General features: G+C 26.1%; 1 protein-coding gene across 2 annotated transcripts; it reads left to right on the forward strand.

Moving 5' to 3' along the window:
• Nucleotides 1–57: 57 nt before the first annotated feature.
• Nucleotides 58–18624, forward strand: LOC107444071 (uncharacterized). Of its 2 annotated transcripts, XM_016058145.5 has the most exons (8): nt 58–494; nt 2991–3235; nt 3667–3730; nt 8502–8632; nt 10951–11069; nt 12445–12577; nt 15822–15918; nt 17020–18624. In XM_016058145.5, the coding sequence occupies exons 1-8, from the start codon at nt 374–376 to the stop codon at nt 17094–17096; spliced, it is 987 nt and encodes a 328-aa protein (XP_015913631.1). In that variant the 5' UTR covers nt 58–373; the 3' UTR covers nt 17097–18624. The 2 variants fall into 2 exon arrangements, with proteins under 2 accessions (XP_015913631.1, XP_042901275.1); XM_043045341.3 differs by lacking the exons at nt 15822–15918; nt 17020–18624 and adding an exon at nt 12692–12833 and having other exon boundaries at nt 81–494.
• The last annotated feature ends 1148 nt before the right edge of the window (nt 18625–19772 follow it).

Here is a 19772-nt window from a genome sequence, read left to right on the forward strand (position 1 = left end):
TAAATTTATTTTTCGATTGTCTTTATGATAATAATGATTGATAATAGAACTGTAACTGCAAATAAACAAATACAAACTTTGTTATTCATCGCCAATTTTCAATAATGCGCCAAGCTAAAATTTAATTTTTAGTAAATTTATTTAGTTATAAGATAATCTGCCTCAATTTATTTACTGAAGAAATTAAGAGAATTTTGACGAGTTCTATAATCTCCTGCTATAAATAGTTTTTTTAAATTCCATTTACTGAATATCCAGGAATAAAGAAAGCTATTTTGGCGTCCAATTAATGTGACTTTGACAGGTCGTCTCCATTTTTAGTTCTAGCAACCATAAGTGTTGTCAAATCAAATGCAAAACAATAACAAACAAGATGACACGATATACGAATGGACCTGTTTCTCAAATTATTTGTCGCAATTCAACAAATGGGTTGAGTTGGTCTAACAAACTTAATCTTTTATTAAATAGTTTCAATTTGAAGCGTAAAATAGGTATGATGTTTTATATAATTTATTATTAATGGGAACAGTAAAGTTATTATTGTCGTAAATGACACTCTCATTACCATAAAACCGGTTTATTTTTAGAAAAGTAATGTACAAATTTACTGTTTAAGTTATTTAAGAGAGTTAGATTTCTAGTTATTAGCTTAAAAAAGTATTGCAATACTTCGTATGCATTCAGAATGTTCAATAATTAGTAATGATTATGTGTGATAATTAACTGTTCAGATGGAAGATAGTAATGAGCATTGATTGCTTTAAAGACAGAACTATTATTTTTCTGCGAATTGACGTAATGATGATCAATGGAATGTTGTAACACCCGAACTACATTAGGTGTGGGAATTCTAGCTGCTACTATATTCATATTAAGCCAAATTTTCGACCAAATTCTTAAAGCTACTATATTCATAAAAATTATAAATAATTATTTTTTTAAGATCAAGATAAATTTATAGTATTGCAATTTAAGTGAATTAAAGAAACAATTAAAATGTGACAAATTATTAACATATTTTCACTGATTTAATGGTAATAATGTATCTTAAAAAATAGTGTAAATTACATAAACAAAGTAACAGCAAAGTAATGAAACTATGTTTCAATTGCTAAAAAATAAATTCTTTGGCATAATAAAAGTTCTAAAAATGTTTTATACCAAAGTTATTAAAACTTCTTTATTCCATAGCTAACTTAAATAAAAATTTTTTTTTTGCTGGGCATATCGAATAGGGATTTTTATAACGGATTTTGACAATAATAACAATTCCATTCAGATTTTGATAAATTGTGAAAAAATAGAATACTTTTGAAACTGTTATTAAAATTATATAGTACATTCTTCCTATTGAAGGTTATTTTAAAATATTTATTTAATGAAGTTATACATTTTTTGAATAAAAGATACAATATGCATTACGTGGGAATATTTCCATATCATGATCTGGCTCGCCAACTACAATCGCCAAGGTGCCAAATAGATTTTAAACTTGCAAATTTTTTGAAAAAAAAAAAAAAACATGTAGGTGTTTGCCTGGGGGTGGCTATGAGTTATACCTTTCGAGTTTGTCCCTTTCTGTGATGATTTTTTTTAGTTTCTCGTGTGCCACTGCCCGGAAGATCCAAGACTTGGCGATAATTCTGCCACAGATCACGATATCGAAATCTCCCCATTTACACAACTGCTATAGAAAAAAAGAAAACTAACCAACAAACTTTGTTTTCTGAATTTTATTATGTTACTAACATCAAACAAGAAAAAAAAAACCTTACAAATATAATTTATAAAGTAATCTGCTATAATGATAAAAGTAAGGAAAAATTTAGAGCTTATTTAACTATCCGTGTGATTGAACTGTTAAAAAAAATCTCATCCGAAGATTTTCGACTTCAAAAAGCTGTAACTAAGTAATTAATATGAAAAATAATTGTTTTAACTTTGATTGTAGAACTGGGATATAATCTAGTTTACACTTAGAAGCAATTTAAATTATAAAAATGCTATAATAAGCAATTATTATAACAGCAGTATTTTTTAAAAATTTTAATGCCTCAAAATTTTAAAAATGAACTTTTAATAATTTTCTTCGTTATATTCAAGTTATTTCCCTTTTAACAGAGAGTTAAAAAAATGAAAGTGCTAAAAATCCTTTTTAAACATGGAAAAATAAAGTACCACCACACATCTTAGATTGGCTGATTGTTAACCATGCGCTTATGTCCAGAAAATTGATCTAACCTGAAATGACCGATTCCTTAGCCATGTTCATGGTAGGCTTTTAAGCGTAATCTGGAATCTGACATTCCCGATGGAATTCTTTCCTCTATTCCAGAAAGCTCGTGGTAGGGGTCCTGAGCTATTTCAAATTTGAGGTCTCATGTTGTAGTTTTATTTTTGTTTTTATGACTCATCGAGATACAAAAGAGTAGTAAACTTTTCAAGTCAGAGTAAATTTTGCACATTCATTAATTGAATTATTACAAAGACAAATTAGACAAAGTTGTAATAATGGACAGTGGGTCTTTTTTTTATCATCAGTTGTGTAGTTAATAAAATATTTATGTTAAAGAATATGAATATCTTAACATAGGGATTTGTAGGATAGTAATTCCTGATGAAAATGTTCACTTTTATTTGGCCTCTATAAAAAATTTCTAGTAAAATTAAATTTTATTTCATCTAAATGTTTAGCAAATACAATAAACTATGAATATTTTACAAACAATCGATAAAGTTTGTTAATAAAGAAATATCTTGTTATTTCTTATCTGGTAAAAAATAGAAGTTTAAAATCAGTGATTATAATCTGACAGAAGTAAAAAACCTTTATAATCCATATCTCTTCGAGACATTCATTTTTAGGGATTCTATTTTCATGCTTCTATTTAATTGTTTCATGCTTCTATTTAATTTTAATGCAATTTTATAAAATTGCATTAAAATTTCTTATGTTTGATCTCTCAAATTTGTTTTCTGTGCTTAAGGTCCCAATGAAGAAGATTGTAAGTCATTTTCTATTGGAGGAGAGCAAGTGGGAATTATTAGACCGGATATTTGGCAAGAACTTTCACATTATCCTGATATATTTCGTTTTGATGAAAAACGCAGCCAAGTATTGCTCAATCCTGAATGGCGAACGTATGATGAGAGAAGTGATAAATTAGATCATTTTTTGAGACAATTGAGGACAAAAAATATATTTAGCACTTTAAATGGCTGGAGAAATGAGGTAAATGAACCAAGAAATAAGATCAATCTTCCTTTTTTTTTATTCTTGCTTTTATTTTGTGAAATTTTTTATTTCTTTTTCATGTTATTAGTTTCTGACTAAAAGTATAACAATGCCACTAAAATTTTTTAGAAATATAACTTATAAATTTTATTTACAATTTTTATTTTACATTGGATGGTTTTATAAACTTATATGTGATTATTTTATTGATAAACATTTTGGTATTGATTAAAATAAAAATTAGCTTTAAAACATTATCCTTAGTGTACTTCTTTGCATTGTTTTTCTATTTAAAAAATTTGCAATAATGATTCTTGAAATTGATTTAGCATTGCAGGTTAAATTATTCATGTTTTATAAATTTATGAAAGGTTGATATTGTTTATTTTTTATATTTAAGCAATTTAGATATTTTGATTATTTTTCAGTGCTATGATGTGAGTTCAAAATTTGGTGATGTTCCTGTAATGAAGATGGAACGATCTGCTACATGTATGCCTATAATCCATAAGTATCACATTTTTTTTATTTTTAAACAAAACAAACAAAACTTTATTAGGAACAAAAACAAACGCATAAATACAAAGAATATATATTTGTTGCCAAGAGGAAAACCCTGTCCAGGCGACAGAGAAAGGTAATACAATAAGTTTAAAATAGAAATAAAGAAAAAAAAGGGGGGGATATTATAATCATAAATTATTTTGCTCATCATAAGACATATATTATTGAACACTGTAATAATAGAGGAAAAAATAATACATGAAGCTATATAAAAAAATAACAAAGTCAGCGTAAGAAATTCATTTTGATTGGCACAAGACTGGTATAAAAAATCAAATGCTTCCTTTAAAGTGAAAAATAGAGATCTAAATCGTCGATGTTCATCACAAATTGAAATAAAGCACTCTTGAAAGAAGAATATATTTGGATATTTTGCAACTGAAATGATAATTTATTATGTAATTTAGGTGCTAAGTAAAAAAACTGTTTTCTTGAAATTTCTTTTATAAAGTGAGGAATCTCATATATTTCAGTTGGTTTCCTTTCAGACACATTAGTTTTTAATTTGCATATTAATTTATTGTTGCGTAATTAAAGTAAAATACGAAAAAATACATTATGGCGAAATGGTAATAGGTTGATTCTTGTATATATATTGGTAGTAGTTATACTTGAATTATTTATATTTAGAGAATTAATAATCTTGAAGCATTTATTCTGAGCTGAGATTAAAGGAAGTAAATTAGTTTTATATTCACCGCCATATATTATTGCACCATAATTAATTAAAGAATAAAACCAGGGGCAATAGAGTGCTTTCACGAAATTAAAATGAATTTTATTCTTAAGGTGATAAAATTTAACTAAAACAAAGTGCAATTTTTAAATTAAATTGTTAAGATGTTTTTCTGTTTCAAATTAAAATCTATATATAGTGCTGAATATTTGATATTATTTACAGATTGTAGAATGTAGCATTGTTAATTTTCATTAGTACTTTTACAGGAGAGAGAGTGAAATTTTAAATTTAAGTTAAATTCTGATTTTCTTTAGCTGAAATAAATATATTTAGTTTTATTTAGATTTAAATTTAAGTCATTTACTGTAAGCCATTTTGAAATTACGCATAAATCAGATTCAATTTGAAATATTATTTGATATTAATCAGTGCAAGAATACAAAATTACGGAATCATCAGCAGATATTATTATCTTACCAAAAAGTTTGAGTTGGCAAAAGTCATTGATGAATATAATAAAAATAAGGGTCCTAGAATAGATCCTTGAGGCATTGAAAAAATATCCACGGTTTGAAAAAATATAATTACTAAAATTACTTCGGATTTTAGCTCTATGTTCTTTGTTTAAAAGATATGAAATAAACTAATTTAAAATAATTCCTCTGAAACCAGCATTTTGTTGGGATATTTATAAATGTTGTGTATTTTTTTAAAATAAAAACATTTCTTTATTAAAATATCAGTACAGACTTTACAAGTTCTGAAATAAAAAAATTATAGCAAAAAATAATATGAACTAATTTATTTTATATCAATTCAATCTTTAATTGTGCTACTTTTTTATTTATCTATTTATTGCTATCATGTTCTTTTCTTTTTTACTTCATGCTAACAAGTTTTTACCCACTATCTTAATGATTCTAATTTATTTCCCAAAGCTTAAAAAAGTTATGTTTTATGTACATAATATAGATTGTTGATGTAAATTAAAAAAAAATTATTATAAATGGATGCATTAAATGTTAATTGATATGGCATAATTTTGATAATCTTTGTTGGATCATCGTCAAAATCTCATTTTGACGAAGGTTCAAATTATAATTCATGAATATATACAGTCAACACTTAATATCTAGACTCCTGTGGTCCAAACAGAAATGTATGTTGTAATGTTAGCTTGCAGTATCATGATTACATAAAATTAGTGCAAATATTTACTTTTATTTCAGAAATACTGGACTTATTTTGACTAAATCCTGATGCATTTATATAGAATAATGAAACTGACTAATTTAACTAATAACAATTTTTTTTTAAGTCAATAAAGTGCAACTATATTTTAATGCAGTACATTAAAGGTTAAAAAAACTTTAAAATTTTTTTCAAATGTTATCTATTAATATTGTGCATAAACATTAGCCAATCATTTAATGCCTTTTCTAGATTTTGAAATTTTGCTTCACGAGAATGAGGTGATGAACTTAGAATATTTTCTTCTGTCTTTAGAATTACATCCTGTTTTATACTTATTGTAAAGAAAGTATCTTGAATATTTTAGCAATTTGTGATTTTAACGTTATTCTTCTATCCATGTCCTTTGAAATATTTAATTTATGCTCTAAGCATATAGTGTTACTTTGGTAAAGAGCAGCCACTTTCGTTAAATAACATACCTCCAGAAATCTAAAGGAAAGCCAAAATCAAGAATAATGTGAATAATATCAGGTGTTTCATCTCCAAAATAAATCACCTCTTACAACACTTCATAAAAAATAAGAAGATAGATTAAAATAATAAAGTAAATATAATGTTCAAGCTGAAAAAGTATGATTGATGAATATATTGAACTATTTGAAAAGTAATTTTGAAAGGTTATAAATATGCAGGGAACTCTAATTTCTAAATCATGATGCAATGTACACTTTAAATTCTCAATAATGGTAATTAATCAATGTTTCACAATTCTTTTGACCATTGATTTTGCTCAGAAACTCCTAGATTTAAAAAAGGTGATCTTGTCACTCTTTCTTCATAGAGAATGTCTGTTGAGAGTTAACATCAAAAGAAACAGTGGTTTGAAGATTTTTCGAGACCTTTATCGTTTGACTTGTTGTCAATAGAAAAATTTTAATTATGAAAGTGCGAAAATGTCTAACACCTGTTTTCAGAGCAATTTTCTGGGAATTAAAAAAAAATTAAACAATATTCTGGCACTATATTGAAATTAACAATTTAATTTGGATGTTCTAATCAATGTTAAAATAACATCACATCTATCTAACAGCAAACGGGACTTCTTGTAGCAGTTGTTATAATGGAAAGGTCACACTAGTGGGAAGTCGTACTAAAATGTGTAGGCTATATATATATATATATATATATATATATATATATATATATATATATATAAGTTCAAAAAGAAGAAAAAAACAAAGAAAAATTAAAGACAAAATAAAGAAATCTAATGAGTGCTGTTTACTTGCAGCTTAAGCGCAATAAATGATACTTATTGTTTTTCTTAACTTTCTTAGTGTTTTCTTGTATTTATTTATTTATTATATATATATATATATATATATATATATATATATATATATATATATATATATATATATATATATATATATATATATATATATATATATATATATAGTTTTTTCCCTCGTTTATATAGTTTAGAAATTAATGATCATTAATGATTAATTAATCAATGTTGCCAATGATGTTATTTCTTTGAGTCCTGAATTCAATAACATTTAAAGTTAATTTACTACATGATTATGTCACTGAAATTTAGAATCCCTTTTCAAGTTGACGGACGCTTTATACTTCCATTATTATCTTAATTTCACCAGAATTAATTTTTCTTTAATTGATTAACTTTCATTTATTTCTTTTTTTCTAACGAGAGAAGTGGGAATAAAAACCCTAAAATTGATCTCTGGCTAAAGCTTGGCATCTATGCCTGATAATGAACTTTAATTTACTTATGGAATTACAAATGTTTCAAATCCTTTTTTTCCCTGCTACTTAAAAACAGATTGCTGTTATTACACAGCATAATTATCAACATATATTAAGCATATACATAGAATTTGTATTAGTTATTCTTGGAATACTACCATTAACCATTACTGAAAATTGTATGCTTAAAGGACAGTTTGTTCAAATTGCCCTATAATAACATGTAATGGTTACTCAAGTCTTGTTTTGAATGCTATTATGATTGATATCAAGACCTAATTGTTGCATATCTTTTATTGTAGTTTGAATTTCTATTGATAATAACTTTTTAAAAACATTATTAGGTATTTTTAAGAACTTAAATTTCAAGAAAATTTGAAGAACTTCAAGAAAATTTGAGAATATGGCTTCAGAGAGATGATGTTTGTATTTAAAACATGAACTTTAATTTTAATATACCAAAATATATTTGTCATCTAGGATCTATCAAATTTTCTATCTATCTATATAAATTTTCTATCTATTCTATCCAAGGGATCTATCAAAATTTATTGAATAATTTGTTGTGTTAATAAGGAAGTTTTGATTTAGCTCACACTGTTTTTAATATGTTTTAATCTTAAGCCTTAGATCTTCTTTTTTGATCTTAAGCCTACCTCTAACTCTGATTCCCATTGGTTTGTAATTGAAGATCTTAAATGTCAAAACAGAAGGTTCCATTCGACAGATTTGACCCACAAGCTTAAGGTGATTTATTTTGATATATTTGTTGATATCAGCTTCTTTGAGTAGCCTTTATAGTTCAAAATTATGTCGATTCCACAAGCCAGCACCAAAAATTTTTCTTGTGGCTTTTCTTTCAAAAATAGTGAGCAGGTCTGTTTGTAATCTAGTTAAAGATTATATATTTTGAATCCATAAGTTAAGACAGGTCTAATCTAATTATACTGCATTCTTCAAAGCACTGATTATTCGTAGACGTTTTATTTTTATTTTGTTATACAATTTTAGAATAAAGTATCAATTTTATTCTGAATGTGTTTAATTTTTTATTAGGTTTGTTTGGCATTAAAAGGTGTGGAGTTCACGTGAATGGTTTTGTAAAAAATGTTGATGGTAGTAAATCTATCTGGATCCAAAAGCGTGCTTATACAAAACCTACATGGCCAGGCAAACTTGATAACATGGTAAGTCTTTGTCATCAACCTATTTCTTTTTTTTAAATTTGACAAATCGAAATATTTTTTTTTGTTATTGGCATGTCAATAAATGAAAGTAATTTGTAAATTATCGATATATCTGTGCTTAAACTAAATATGGTCTTGGTTAAAAGAGAAGTATGTAAGATCATAGTAAGGTTAATACTATGAAAAAAAAATGTGAATACTACGTTGAATTATAACAATTGCTTGTAATTGCTATATTTGACGACTGCTACCATGAAATTGTCGATGTTGATTTAAAATAGACCTATTTATTACTTTGGCTGCTCTATAAAAAAAACATTGCTTAGAAAGTATAGAGTTTTTAATAAAACAAATAAGAACTAAACTATTAATCAACTTTAATAAGCAATCTCTTTTATTATTGGTTTGCTCTCTTTTCAATTTTAACGTGTTTTTGGCATAATGTTTTAAATCATTGAAAAGAGGTTATCTTGGTCAGCAGGAATCTTTTTTTTTCTAATATGTTTCTATTAATTTTTGGATCATTAAAATGAAATATCAGTTGTAGAAAAATTAGCATTTTTGATACCTTCTTCTCTTTACTTTTAGCCAAATAGTTTGTAACTAGACTTTTATTTTATTAAAAATAGTATTTTATTCAAGCTCTAATGCCAATTTCCATTTAAATATGATCTTTTGAAATGATGTAAGGCAAAAGTTTGGTTTACTGCTATGGACGGTTTTTTATAAATTTTTTAGTTAATTAAAAAAAAAAAATTTCCTGTCTAAACTGCTATTGTATTTTTTAAAATTTTTTTTAAAAATTGAAACACCAGTGTCTATGTTGTTGAACTCAAATATGTTAAAAAGTAGATTATGTATAAAAATATAAGTAGTATTTGTTAAGAAATAGATATGTTGAAAGAAGCTTTCATGTTTAAATAATATTTATTTGAAAAAATACACCTACCGTAAACCGGGGCGAGTCTACCCATTTTTTTCAGTTTGTCAACTTTCAAGTGGTCAAACTTTTGTAAATATTAAAGAAAAAAGGCTTTTAATAGGTGTTTCGGAATCGCTATTTATCCCTCTTTAAAGCTGTGAAATCGAATTTAGAAATAAACAGTTACGCTGTTACTGTATATTTTTATAGAACTGCTGACAAATCTCTCGTATGGGGCGAGTCGACCCATTCTACTAAAATGAATGTTAACATTGTAAATAATCAAATTTTACTATTAAATTGTTATTTTAGTTACCACATGGGATATGTATGAAGTAAAATTCATAACTTTATTATATATTCCATTTTTTTATTCATAAAATAACACAAATTGAGTATTTGATCGATTATCACATTTTGATCACAGTTTTGTTTTTATAATCATTAACATTATAAAATAACATTTTTTTCTGATTATTGTTGATAAAAAAAAATTAAAATTAATATAAATTTACAATTAAATAATTAATAAATAATAATAATTAAAGATTATTAACAAAATCGAAATTCAAACATTAGGAATCATGAAAAATCCTTTCCCCATTCTTTTGGGAGGTGTCATTTTTCTTACAATGTTTTCTCGTTGAAATATAATATTAAATAAAAAAAATTAATTTTGTAATATAAAAATTGAAAAAATTGGTAAAATAAACATATTTTATATTTACATTTATATTTAACCTATAAATTTTTTATTAATGATAAACTTATCAATGCAGAATTAAAATAATATAATAAAATTAATTTAAAATTACTTAATTTTAATGTAAACAAAGTTCTAAATTATATTATGCTTTATTAAAACTAAATACGAATGGGTAGACTCGCCCCGCGAATTCTGGCTTTTTGTTCACAACAGCAAAACTTACATTCTTTTTGTTTTTTTTCATATAAAATTAATGTAATCTTAGTCTTAGATAAGTTTATCACTTAACCAAAGTGAAAATAGTAATAATAATAATATACTTACGGAGCACCAACTAAAAGTTTGCTGATTTTCAATACTAATCTCTCAAAAGACGTTTGAACAGGTCGGTTAAAAAGATGACAAATAAATAAAAACGGATCAAACTACTACAGCTCCATCTTCCTTAGAGTCTGAACTAAGTCCTCCGTCGGTAAAAAAAAATTTATTTGCAATTTAAAATAGTGAAAATTAAATAAAACTAAAATGGGTAGACTCGCCCCTGGATGGGTAGACTCGCCCCGGTTTACGGTATTGGTTTTTAATTTTAAAACTGTACTTACTTTAAAAATACTTTTTATGTACATGTAATGTTAATTTGCTTTTTATGATAGCTAATAAAAATTTGCATGATTTTTTTTCCCTGTAAAGGTGAGTGGGGGTTTTTCTGTGGGAATGACAGTTCTTGAATGTGTGCATAAAGAAGCTCAAGAAGAAGCATCATTGACTGATGAATTATTGAATGCTATGATACCAGTTGGCACAGTTTCGTAAGTATTGCAGCAGACTTAAAAAAAAAGTTATTTTTTACAGTTTAAGACACATATTTAAAACAATATTTTTATGTGTTATCTTCATATTTATTTTGTTTGAAAACTCTATTTTCTCTTTTTGTTAAATTCTCATCTTCTTGGACAGTTCATTTTCAAGTTAAAACATGTCCTCTTTTTCTCTCATTCTGTATTATATGTAATAGTATTTTTGTATAAAAATAAGCTTTCTAATTAATTAAAAAATCATGTGTTATTATCGACCATTATTGTAGTTTCCTATTTATTTTTTTAATATTGCATGGTTTGTCAAAATGAGTTCACTACTTTTTATTCTTTATAAATATTTACCATATTTTTGTACACACTTCTCACATTATAACATCCATATGAATGATTGAGATCGTTATATCAATCTCTCACTACATTATGGTAACACTACTCGACTGGTAGTTTTATTATTTTTAATTAAAAAATATTTTCTTTTAATAGTAATCTGTTGTCACATTATTTTCGTTCTAAATAATGCTATTTAATTATAATGCATTGATAATAAAATTTTTTGAGAATTGTTGATTGAATTCTCAAAGAATCTGCCATTGATAGAAAAATAGAACTAAAAATGATTTCTATCCATTAAAAACACCATTTTTTTGAAGATTTCTTTTAAAAAACTTTGCATCTTGTTTCTTGTCTTACGCTCATCTTGACATGGGAGAGGACGGGAAGGACTGAAGATAGTTCATTTGGTTGTAACTTTGTATTTAAAAAACGGCCCTCAAAATACCAAGCAAGTAGTCAGTAATCAAAACAATAATGTTACCAAAATGCTTTTAACTTCATTTCAGCTTTAATTGCGGGAAAAATGAATTTTTTAAAAAAAAGGTGACAGTTTAGGTCAACAACACAAGGTTTACACAATGTTTCAAACTAAAATATATTGGTTCTTACTTTATGCGGAATTTATAGATCTGAAACTTATGCATTTACACTTCTTTTAATATAGAGCCTTGTTTGTGAAATATCTTTCAGTTCAAATTTTTTTACCTAGGAGCCGATGCTCACCGTCCTGGAGAGGGAAAACTTAGCTAATTCATATTCAGTTATTACCAAAGCCGTTAAAGCAATAAACTTTGCTTGCAATTTTTTATGCATTGGGCTTGTTTTTGTTCCCTAACTGTTAAACTATATGGCAAATGTGATTTTTTGAAATTTTTTAAGTATGCCATTTAATATGTTTTCTCACTTGGCTCTTTAATTATTATTTTCTTATAAAATAGTCATTTATAGCCCCCCAAAAAAAGTATAATTTCAGACTTTCAGATAATTTTTAATAGAGTTTGTCTTATGAAATGTTTTGTTTCTTTATGTTTAGATTTATTTTTGAAGATGAAAGGGGCATTTTCCCAGAGACTCTGTTTACTTTTGATGTAGAGTTGCCTATAGATTTTATGCCTACAAATAGTGATAATGAAGTAGAAAGCTTTCATTTATACTCTGTTGATGAGGTATTATGAATTTTTAATTATCGAAAGCCAATTTTATTGCTAGTATTCTGTTTGATTTTACATCTTATTTGTTATAACTTTTAAAATAATTATAATTTTTTTCTTTTGTAATAGCTAGGGTGAACTTTCGGTGCATCTTCTGTGTGAGTTAGTAATTAGTTTTAAAATTTCATGGGACTCTCCATAACACTCTCCAAAGCTCTGTCACCAAGGGAAATGAAAGAGCCGCAGTTTAAGTGCCTTATCCTTGAAGCAATGCGATGATTTTAAACTACATATTATCTTGCCGTTAAGAATTATCTGGGCTTTAGAATGGACAAATAACTTAAATATTTTAAAATTTATTAAACTTTTTTTAAAAATCGCCAATTTAGTTACATTTTTACATCTAAATGAAAATTATCAATATCACTGCCTTATTCTCAGTTTTTGCAAATTTTTATGAGCCCAGATAATGCAGCATTGTGGTAAGTTTTTAAACATTAAAAAATTAGATAACGAATGCTCTTCATTTTCCCAAAACAGTGACTTTTCTCCATATTGACGTTTTGTCCTATTTTATATATAAGCATGGACGCCAATGTCTTTAGATAGGCTAAACTTGACCTAACAGTCATTAGGAGTATCTGCTGCAAAGTCACAGCAGTTATGAAAATTGCATATTATTTGCAAAAAAGCTTAATTTCATATGACAACCGAGCCTTTGAAAAACAGCCTTAAAGTAGCGGATAAAATTTTCTCATGATTTGATTTTTAATTTTAATGACTTGAACATTAACTGTATGAAGTTTGTGTTTCTGCTGTTTGTATGTAATTATATTCAAATAGTAAATTATTTGTTAAACGTTTTAATTTTCTTTACCTTTTTTTTTGTTTTTTAAACCAAGATTTTTTTTTTTTTTTGCAGTTTTAAAGAGTATGTAGGGGAGAGTTGGATAAAATAGGATATCATTATTGTTTTTATTTACTACGGAATATCTGTTAAGGAAAACCATACATTATTTTTTTTGTAGCTACAACATTTATTGAAGCACACAAAAAACATATTTTAAACTAATTTTAATGACTGTGAAATAGAAAAAAAAATTTATTTCCTAACTCTTAAATATCCCGTTTTAGCATACCTGGGTTGGATAAAACGGGATAGGGCTTACAATGTTTAATTTTTTGCATATATATAAAGATAAAACTATAAATAATGCAAATATATAAATAATATTGTTTATATATAAAAAAGCTCAAGTCTTCATCAGAGAAATATATTACAATTAGTTCTAAAAAAAAGATGTGAAATCCTAGAGTTGAAAATAAAATGCTTAATAATGAACGTTAATAAAAAAATTTTGCATTACTATGTAAAGAGACTAAATTTTTCAAAAATATACATAGCTAATACAGTAGGGAACCGATTATCCGGAACGATCGGGACCATCACTATTCCGGATAACTGATTTTTCCGGTTTTCTGAATCGCTACAAAAAGCCGTTTTTTTATTGTTAAACCTAACTAAAAAAAATTTTCTTTTGGAAATAATCTTAAAAAGAAGAAAAAACGATGCAGTAATACACTAATGATTATCTCCAAAATGATGGTAAGGTAAACATCTTTCAAAAAAGAACAAAAAATCCTAAAATCTTATGAGGAAAAAAAAATTTTTTTTTTTAAAAATGGCAGGAAAATTTATCGAATTTTGTTCCGGTTTTTTGGTTTTCCGGTTTTCTGATTTCCGGATAACGGGTTCTGTACTGTATAAATAAGTTGTTTAAAAAGCCTAGGCCTACATTAATATATGGCTATTTTAAAACGTAATAATCCCACAAATAAATAGGTGGATAAAACGGGACATAAAAAACTCTATCCCGTTTTATCCAAGTCACAAGTGTCCCGTTTTGTCCGACTCTGACACTTTTTGAAACAAACATGGCTGCTGCCTAAATGTGAAAAGAAAATTAAATAGACTGCACATAAAAATATTGGTAAATAAATGGTTAATTAAATTTAATTCTCACCGGAATTTTATTCCCATATATGTACGCAGTACAATGTAAAAAACAATGCATGTAAATGTAGAAATGGCAATAAAATAGAGTAAAAAAGTTCTGAGACCTACAACTTTCTATCAAATAGTGATCTCGAGGCGGGACGCACCGAGAATGATATAATCACGGTCGAATAACACGCTTCTGTCGTTGTCCACTAGATAGCTGTAATAGTCTGGTCCCTAGGCGACGTATCCCGTTTTGTCCGACTATCCCGTTTTATCCAACTCTCCCCTACAGTTCTAGTTTCACATTGTTTTTGTTGAAAATAGCTGTTAGATATTATTTTTCATTCAGATATTGTTAGTTATTGTTAAGAGTTTAAAAAACCTATATTCCCGCCTATTTTTCAGAGACTATTTGTCAATTGTTTTTGACTAATCTAATTGCTTAAAAATAATTAGCTAAAATAGCAGCTGTTATTTTTCAGTTCTTGTCTATTTTTAAAAAGAACTAAAACAATTATAGTCTTCATTCTCTAGTGTGATCCTTCAATTCTCTGTTTCTTCCATTATAATGCCTCATACATAAAGTGTCCCATTTATAATCCCATTGTCATAATGCTAATTTAATGCCCATTAAAGCATCTGTATTGAACCATTTATTCCTGTTAAGCAATCAAAGTTTAGTCTTTTGATTTTGCTAAGGTTTTAAAGAAATTTACTAAAATCATTATGTCTTTTGATTTTATCTTACATGATGTGTGAAACATTTTGGATTCACTTTCAATAAACAAAAAGTGACATAAGCCTTTAATTTTTTATTCTTTGTAATTGTAATATAGCTCTTTTTTGGATTATTAAGAGTTAATATTTCCTATATTAAGCATTCACAATATAATATCCATTTTTGTTTAAATGACAGGAGTCATTGTATTTAGCATCCACTGTACAATTTATTTTTCAGCTATTATTTGTGAAACTCTGAACACAGATTAAAAAAATTAATTTGAGCAATAATAAAAATATTATTTTAAATTCTATTTTTAAATGATTTATAGTTACAAATTTCAGCACTCTGCTGCTAGACTATTGAAAAAATGGAATTTGCTTTATATTTAATGTTGAATAAGTAACTAGTTTAAGGATGTGTGCTACTAAATTTTGGATTAACCCCTTAATCTATTAAATTTGCTACTTAAATACCTGCCTATTTCTAATATCTTCTTATATTTTGTATGGGATTTTTTTTCTTCTTTTTTGCAGTTAAAAAAAATATTAGTTACTGAAGATTTCAAACTAACTAGTTCTTTAGTTACACTGGACTTTTTAGTGAGGCATGGCTATTTAAACTGTGATGAAGGTAAGTTATTTTTGATGTTGACACTTAAAAAATTTAAATCAAAATATGCCTACTGGACAATTTTTAAACATTATTTTTTTAAAACTAGAATTTTAAAATCTTTCTTTTTTATAATCTAATTTTCTGCATAATATCTATAGGATCACATATCTGTGTCATTATGCTTTTTTTTAAATAAATAAAAATAACATGGATTTTATTTTAGAGGAGTTATTCATGACTGGTAGCCACATATAATCTTTTTTTGCAATGGGAATACAATGTTACGAAAAATTTTTTGATGCGATATAATGACAATCAAAAATATTTTTGATAAGATGTTTCAATTTTAATATCGTATCGATATAGTAAATTGTTAAAATAGTATATAAATTGCTTGTGCTAATTTTGAATTTGAGTAATAATTTTTCGACTCATTTTACTTTTGCCTATTTCGTCGTAAATCCCAGTGACGTTTTCTTCGTTTTTTTGGTATTTATAACTTCAAATTTCTATGTAGTTTTTAAAATCGTGATACATTTATTATGTTAATAAGTTTCGTGAGTTATAAATCACACATTTAATTTATCACTTTTTGACATGCTTTATTTGTGCCAATTTCCTCATAAATCTCAATGATTTTTTTTCTTTTTTTAAAGGCAGTTGTTACTTTGAAAATTCTGATTTTTACTACAGCATGCGAATATTAAATCACACATTTAAATAATAACTTATTGATGCGCTTTATTCGTGCTGATTTTATTCTAAATTTAAGAATTTTTTTTTGCAATTATTGCAATGCTTTTCCATGTGCTTTCGACTTTTTCACATTACTTTAATTAGAATGTTATTACAAGACGTGAGATCACGTATTCAAATAATAATTTTTTTAAACCATTAAGGAAAATTTACATGAAAATTTTACACTTCTACATATTTTTTTTTGAAAAGAATATTCATATTTTTTTAACCAATGGAAGACATTATATTTTTGCTAAATTTTATTTTTATCTGTGATTATGCTTTATAAAATTTTAATTTCTTATTATTTGTCATAGTTTCAAGGCAGTTATAAATAATAACAGTATGAATAAGTCTTTATTCTTAAATTTTTCATTTTAGAGCCATACTACATAAAACTTTTGGAAACCTTGCGAACACCTTTACATTATCAACAGCCTGATAATCCTAAGGATTAAAAGTTCTATGTGCACATCTTACTTTTTATGTGTGATTACTGATTTTTATGTGTTTTCAAAATGTACACATCTCATTTTCATAGTTTATCTGAAATCTGTGCAAGTTTTTTTAATGTTAATTTATAGAAATTTACCATATCAAATGGTAACATTAAATGTACTTATTACATTACAATTACACTAGATCTAGTAAAGTATCTATCATTGGGTACTGGTTAATAATGAACAAATCTGCATGGTGTTAAAATCATTTCTGTTGCATTTATATCGGGGTTCAAAATTAGTGGTAATGTAATTGATCAGGGTTCAAAAGACAAAAATAATTAATTTTATGTATTTTGAACTAATCACACTTCTTTTAAACAAGGCTAACATTGTGTGAGGTATACATAAAATTTTTTATGCAGGAGTAAATTTTTAAATTTTGTGTATTTTTTGCTTTTAAGTATTGTACTTCGCCTTAAATTTCATAAAAAATCCAATTCTTTGGGAAATTTTCTTTTTATAATAAAAACCCATATTTTACTAGGTTAATTTATGGTTCTTTAGAATAATTTTTTCTTTTTAAGATTATTACACTTCTATTAAACTTGACCTGGCTGACATGCAGACCTCATGCATCTTGTTAAGTAAAATTGTTTTTTAAATTTTAATTTTTCAAATTAAAATTGTCAAGTTTATATTTCAATTGAAACTTTTGTTTTCCACTATATGCATACAAAAAATATTAGATGAAAATTTGAAATAATGTTGAAGATTAAATTTTACATTAACCATAGAAGAGCTATCTAATATAATGTTAGTTGTGTTAATAAGGGATGATTTCACAAGGGCAGTGTTATTTCGACTCGAGACATTGTTTTATGATCCCTCATTGTTTTGTTATGACATGCTCAAATAAGTTAATAATTTCACTGCTGCACAGAGTAGTGAAATTAAACAAAATCATCCATGTCTAGCTTTAATTTTATCAATGCATCATTACATCCAATACATATTCCAGCTTAAAATTTTTTTCTTATCGAGTTGTATAAAAATACTTAGACATTTACATGTCAAATTATTTTTCCAAAGGTGAAATATACATAGAGTTGACCTCATCATGCTTCATTAACTGATTGAAATTTTGAAAACTTATTAAGTTCTGCTATGTTGAACTTAAATATAGCTAAAAAGTGAAGGAAAGAATATCTCGTTAATTTATGCTTAATATTTATATTTAAATTATAGTATAACAATAAAATTTTCTTCATTTAATGTTTGTATGATATTTTTTGAAATTCTTTTTATTTAAAGTTGTTTACTGTATACTTAAAACCTGACCCTCTTTAACATTAATGCTGTCCATGAAACCTTTAAGTTGGCCTAGTATGCTTTAAACAGTTAAGTAATACTTCATTTGTTAAAATGTTGTAAAAATAATAAATGTCTTTTTTACGCTCACTATTTTTTTAAAATAGTGCATTTTATAAAAAGATATTTTTTAAAAATTGAAATGCATAAATAAAGTTAAAATTTGTATACCTCATGGTATTTTTGTTCTTTTCGGAATCCAAATCACGAAATTAAATGGTTAAAACATATGGTTAGAACACACAATATTAAACACACAACACATGAATTGGATTAAAATTTAAATACTTTTAATCCAATTCATATGTTGTTAAAGACTATCACTATCTCAAGCTAAAGCAAGAAACAACATTGAAATTCTCTCTTATGTTTATTTATTATAATAATCTAAAAATGAAATTGCCGAAAGTGATTCTTATCATAATTAAATGCACTATAAATAATCCCCTAGGATTTCAAGTTATTAATGATAATATGATATTAAGTTGTGATATTTACTCTCTAGCATATTCTGTTGTGATATTTAATATCATATTAAGCTATATACCCTATGATCTTGAGTTTCTTTTGTTTTCCTGAAGCACTAATTTTGACCCCTGATTTTTAACCATACTTCATTAGTCTAAGTACAAATCACTATCAATGCATTTGTGGTGTGTAAAAGGTGTGTTTATTTATTTCTCTTAAATTCTCATTTTTATTTATTTTCTACAAAAGAAATTGCTTGAAAGTTGTTGACAATTATTTATATATTTGTTATTTATTTTCTTGTTTATGATTAGTCAAAAAAAAAAGCAAACTTCATTTGTTGTGCTTATTGCATGCATTCTCGATAAATTACTATTTTCTCTGTCTAAAACAAAAGCTTTTTAGTTGCTCTTTCATTTACATTCCTCATTAGATGTAAAAAGGAATTTTTCCTGTGCTCATTTTATTTTAGTTGAGCATTTACTGTACATAGATTTAGTTTTAGTGTTTAGCTTTGTGTAAATTGTTTATACATATATATTTTTCTATGCGTTTTCATCATATTGTTACATTAGTACAGTGTTTCTCAACTTTTTTTAAAATGCTATGGTGTTGACACAATCATGTACTTAATACATTGTGGGTGAGAATTTGATTTATTCTATTAGCTTTATTCTATTAGCTTTATTTATTGATTGTTTACTATAATCTTTTTATTATAGACCTCTTATGGGAGAATGCTTTTTTCAGGTTAGCATGTGTTCCGAAAACCCGAACATCGATCACAGTGCTCAAAAAACATCCCCCCCCCCAAAAAAAGGAAAAAAATTCTAAAAATCCAATTGAGTGGTAGCC

Source organism: Parasteatoda tepidariorum, chromosome 6, assembly GCF_982258835.1.
Source record: "Parasteatoda tepidariorum strain Cologne lab strain chromosome 6, Ptep-v5.0, whole genome shotgun sequence".
Classification (NCBI taxonomy): Eukaryota; Metazoa; Arthropoda; class Arachnida; order Araneae; family Theridiidae; genus Parasteatoda; species Parasteatoda tepidariorum.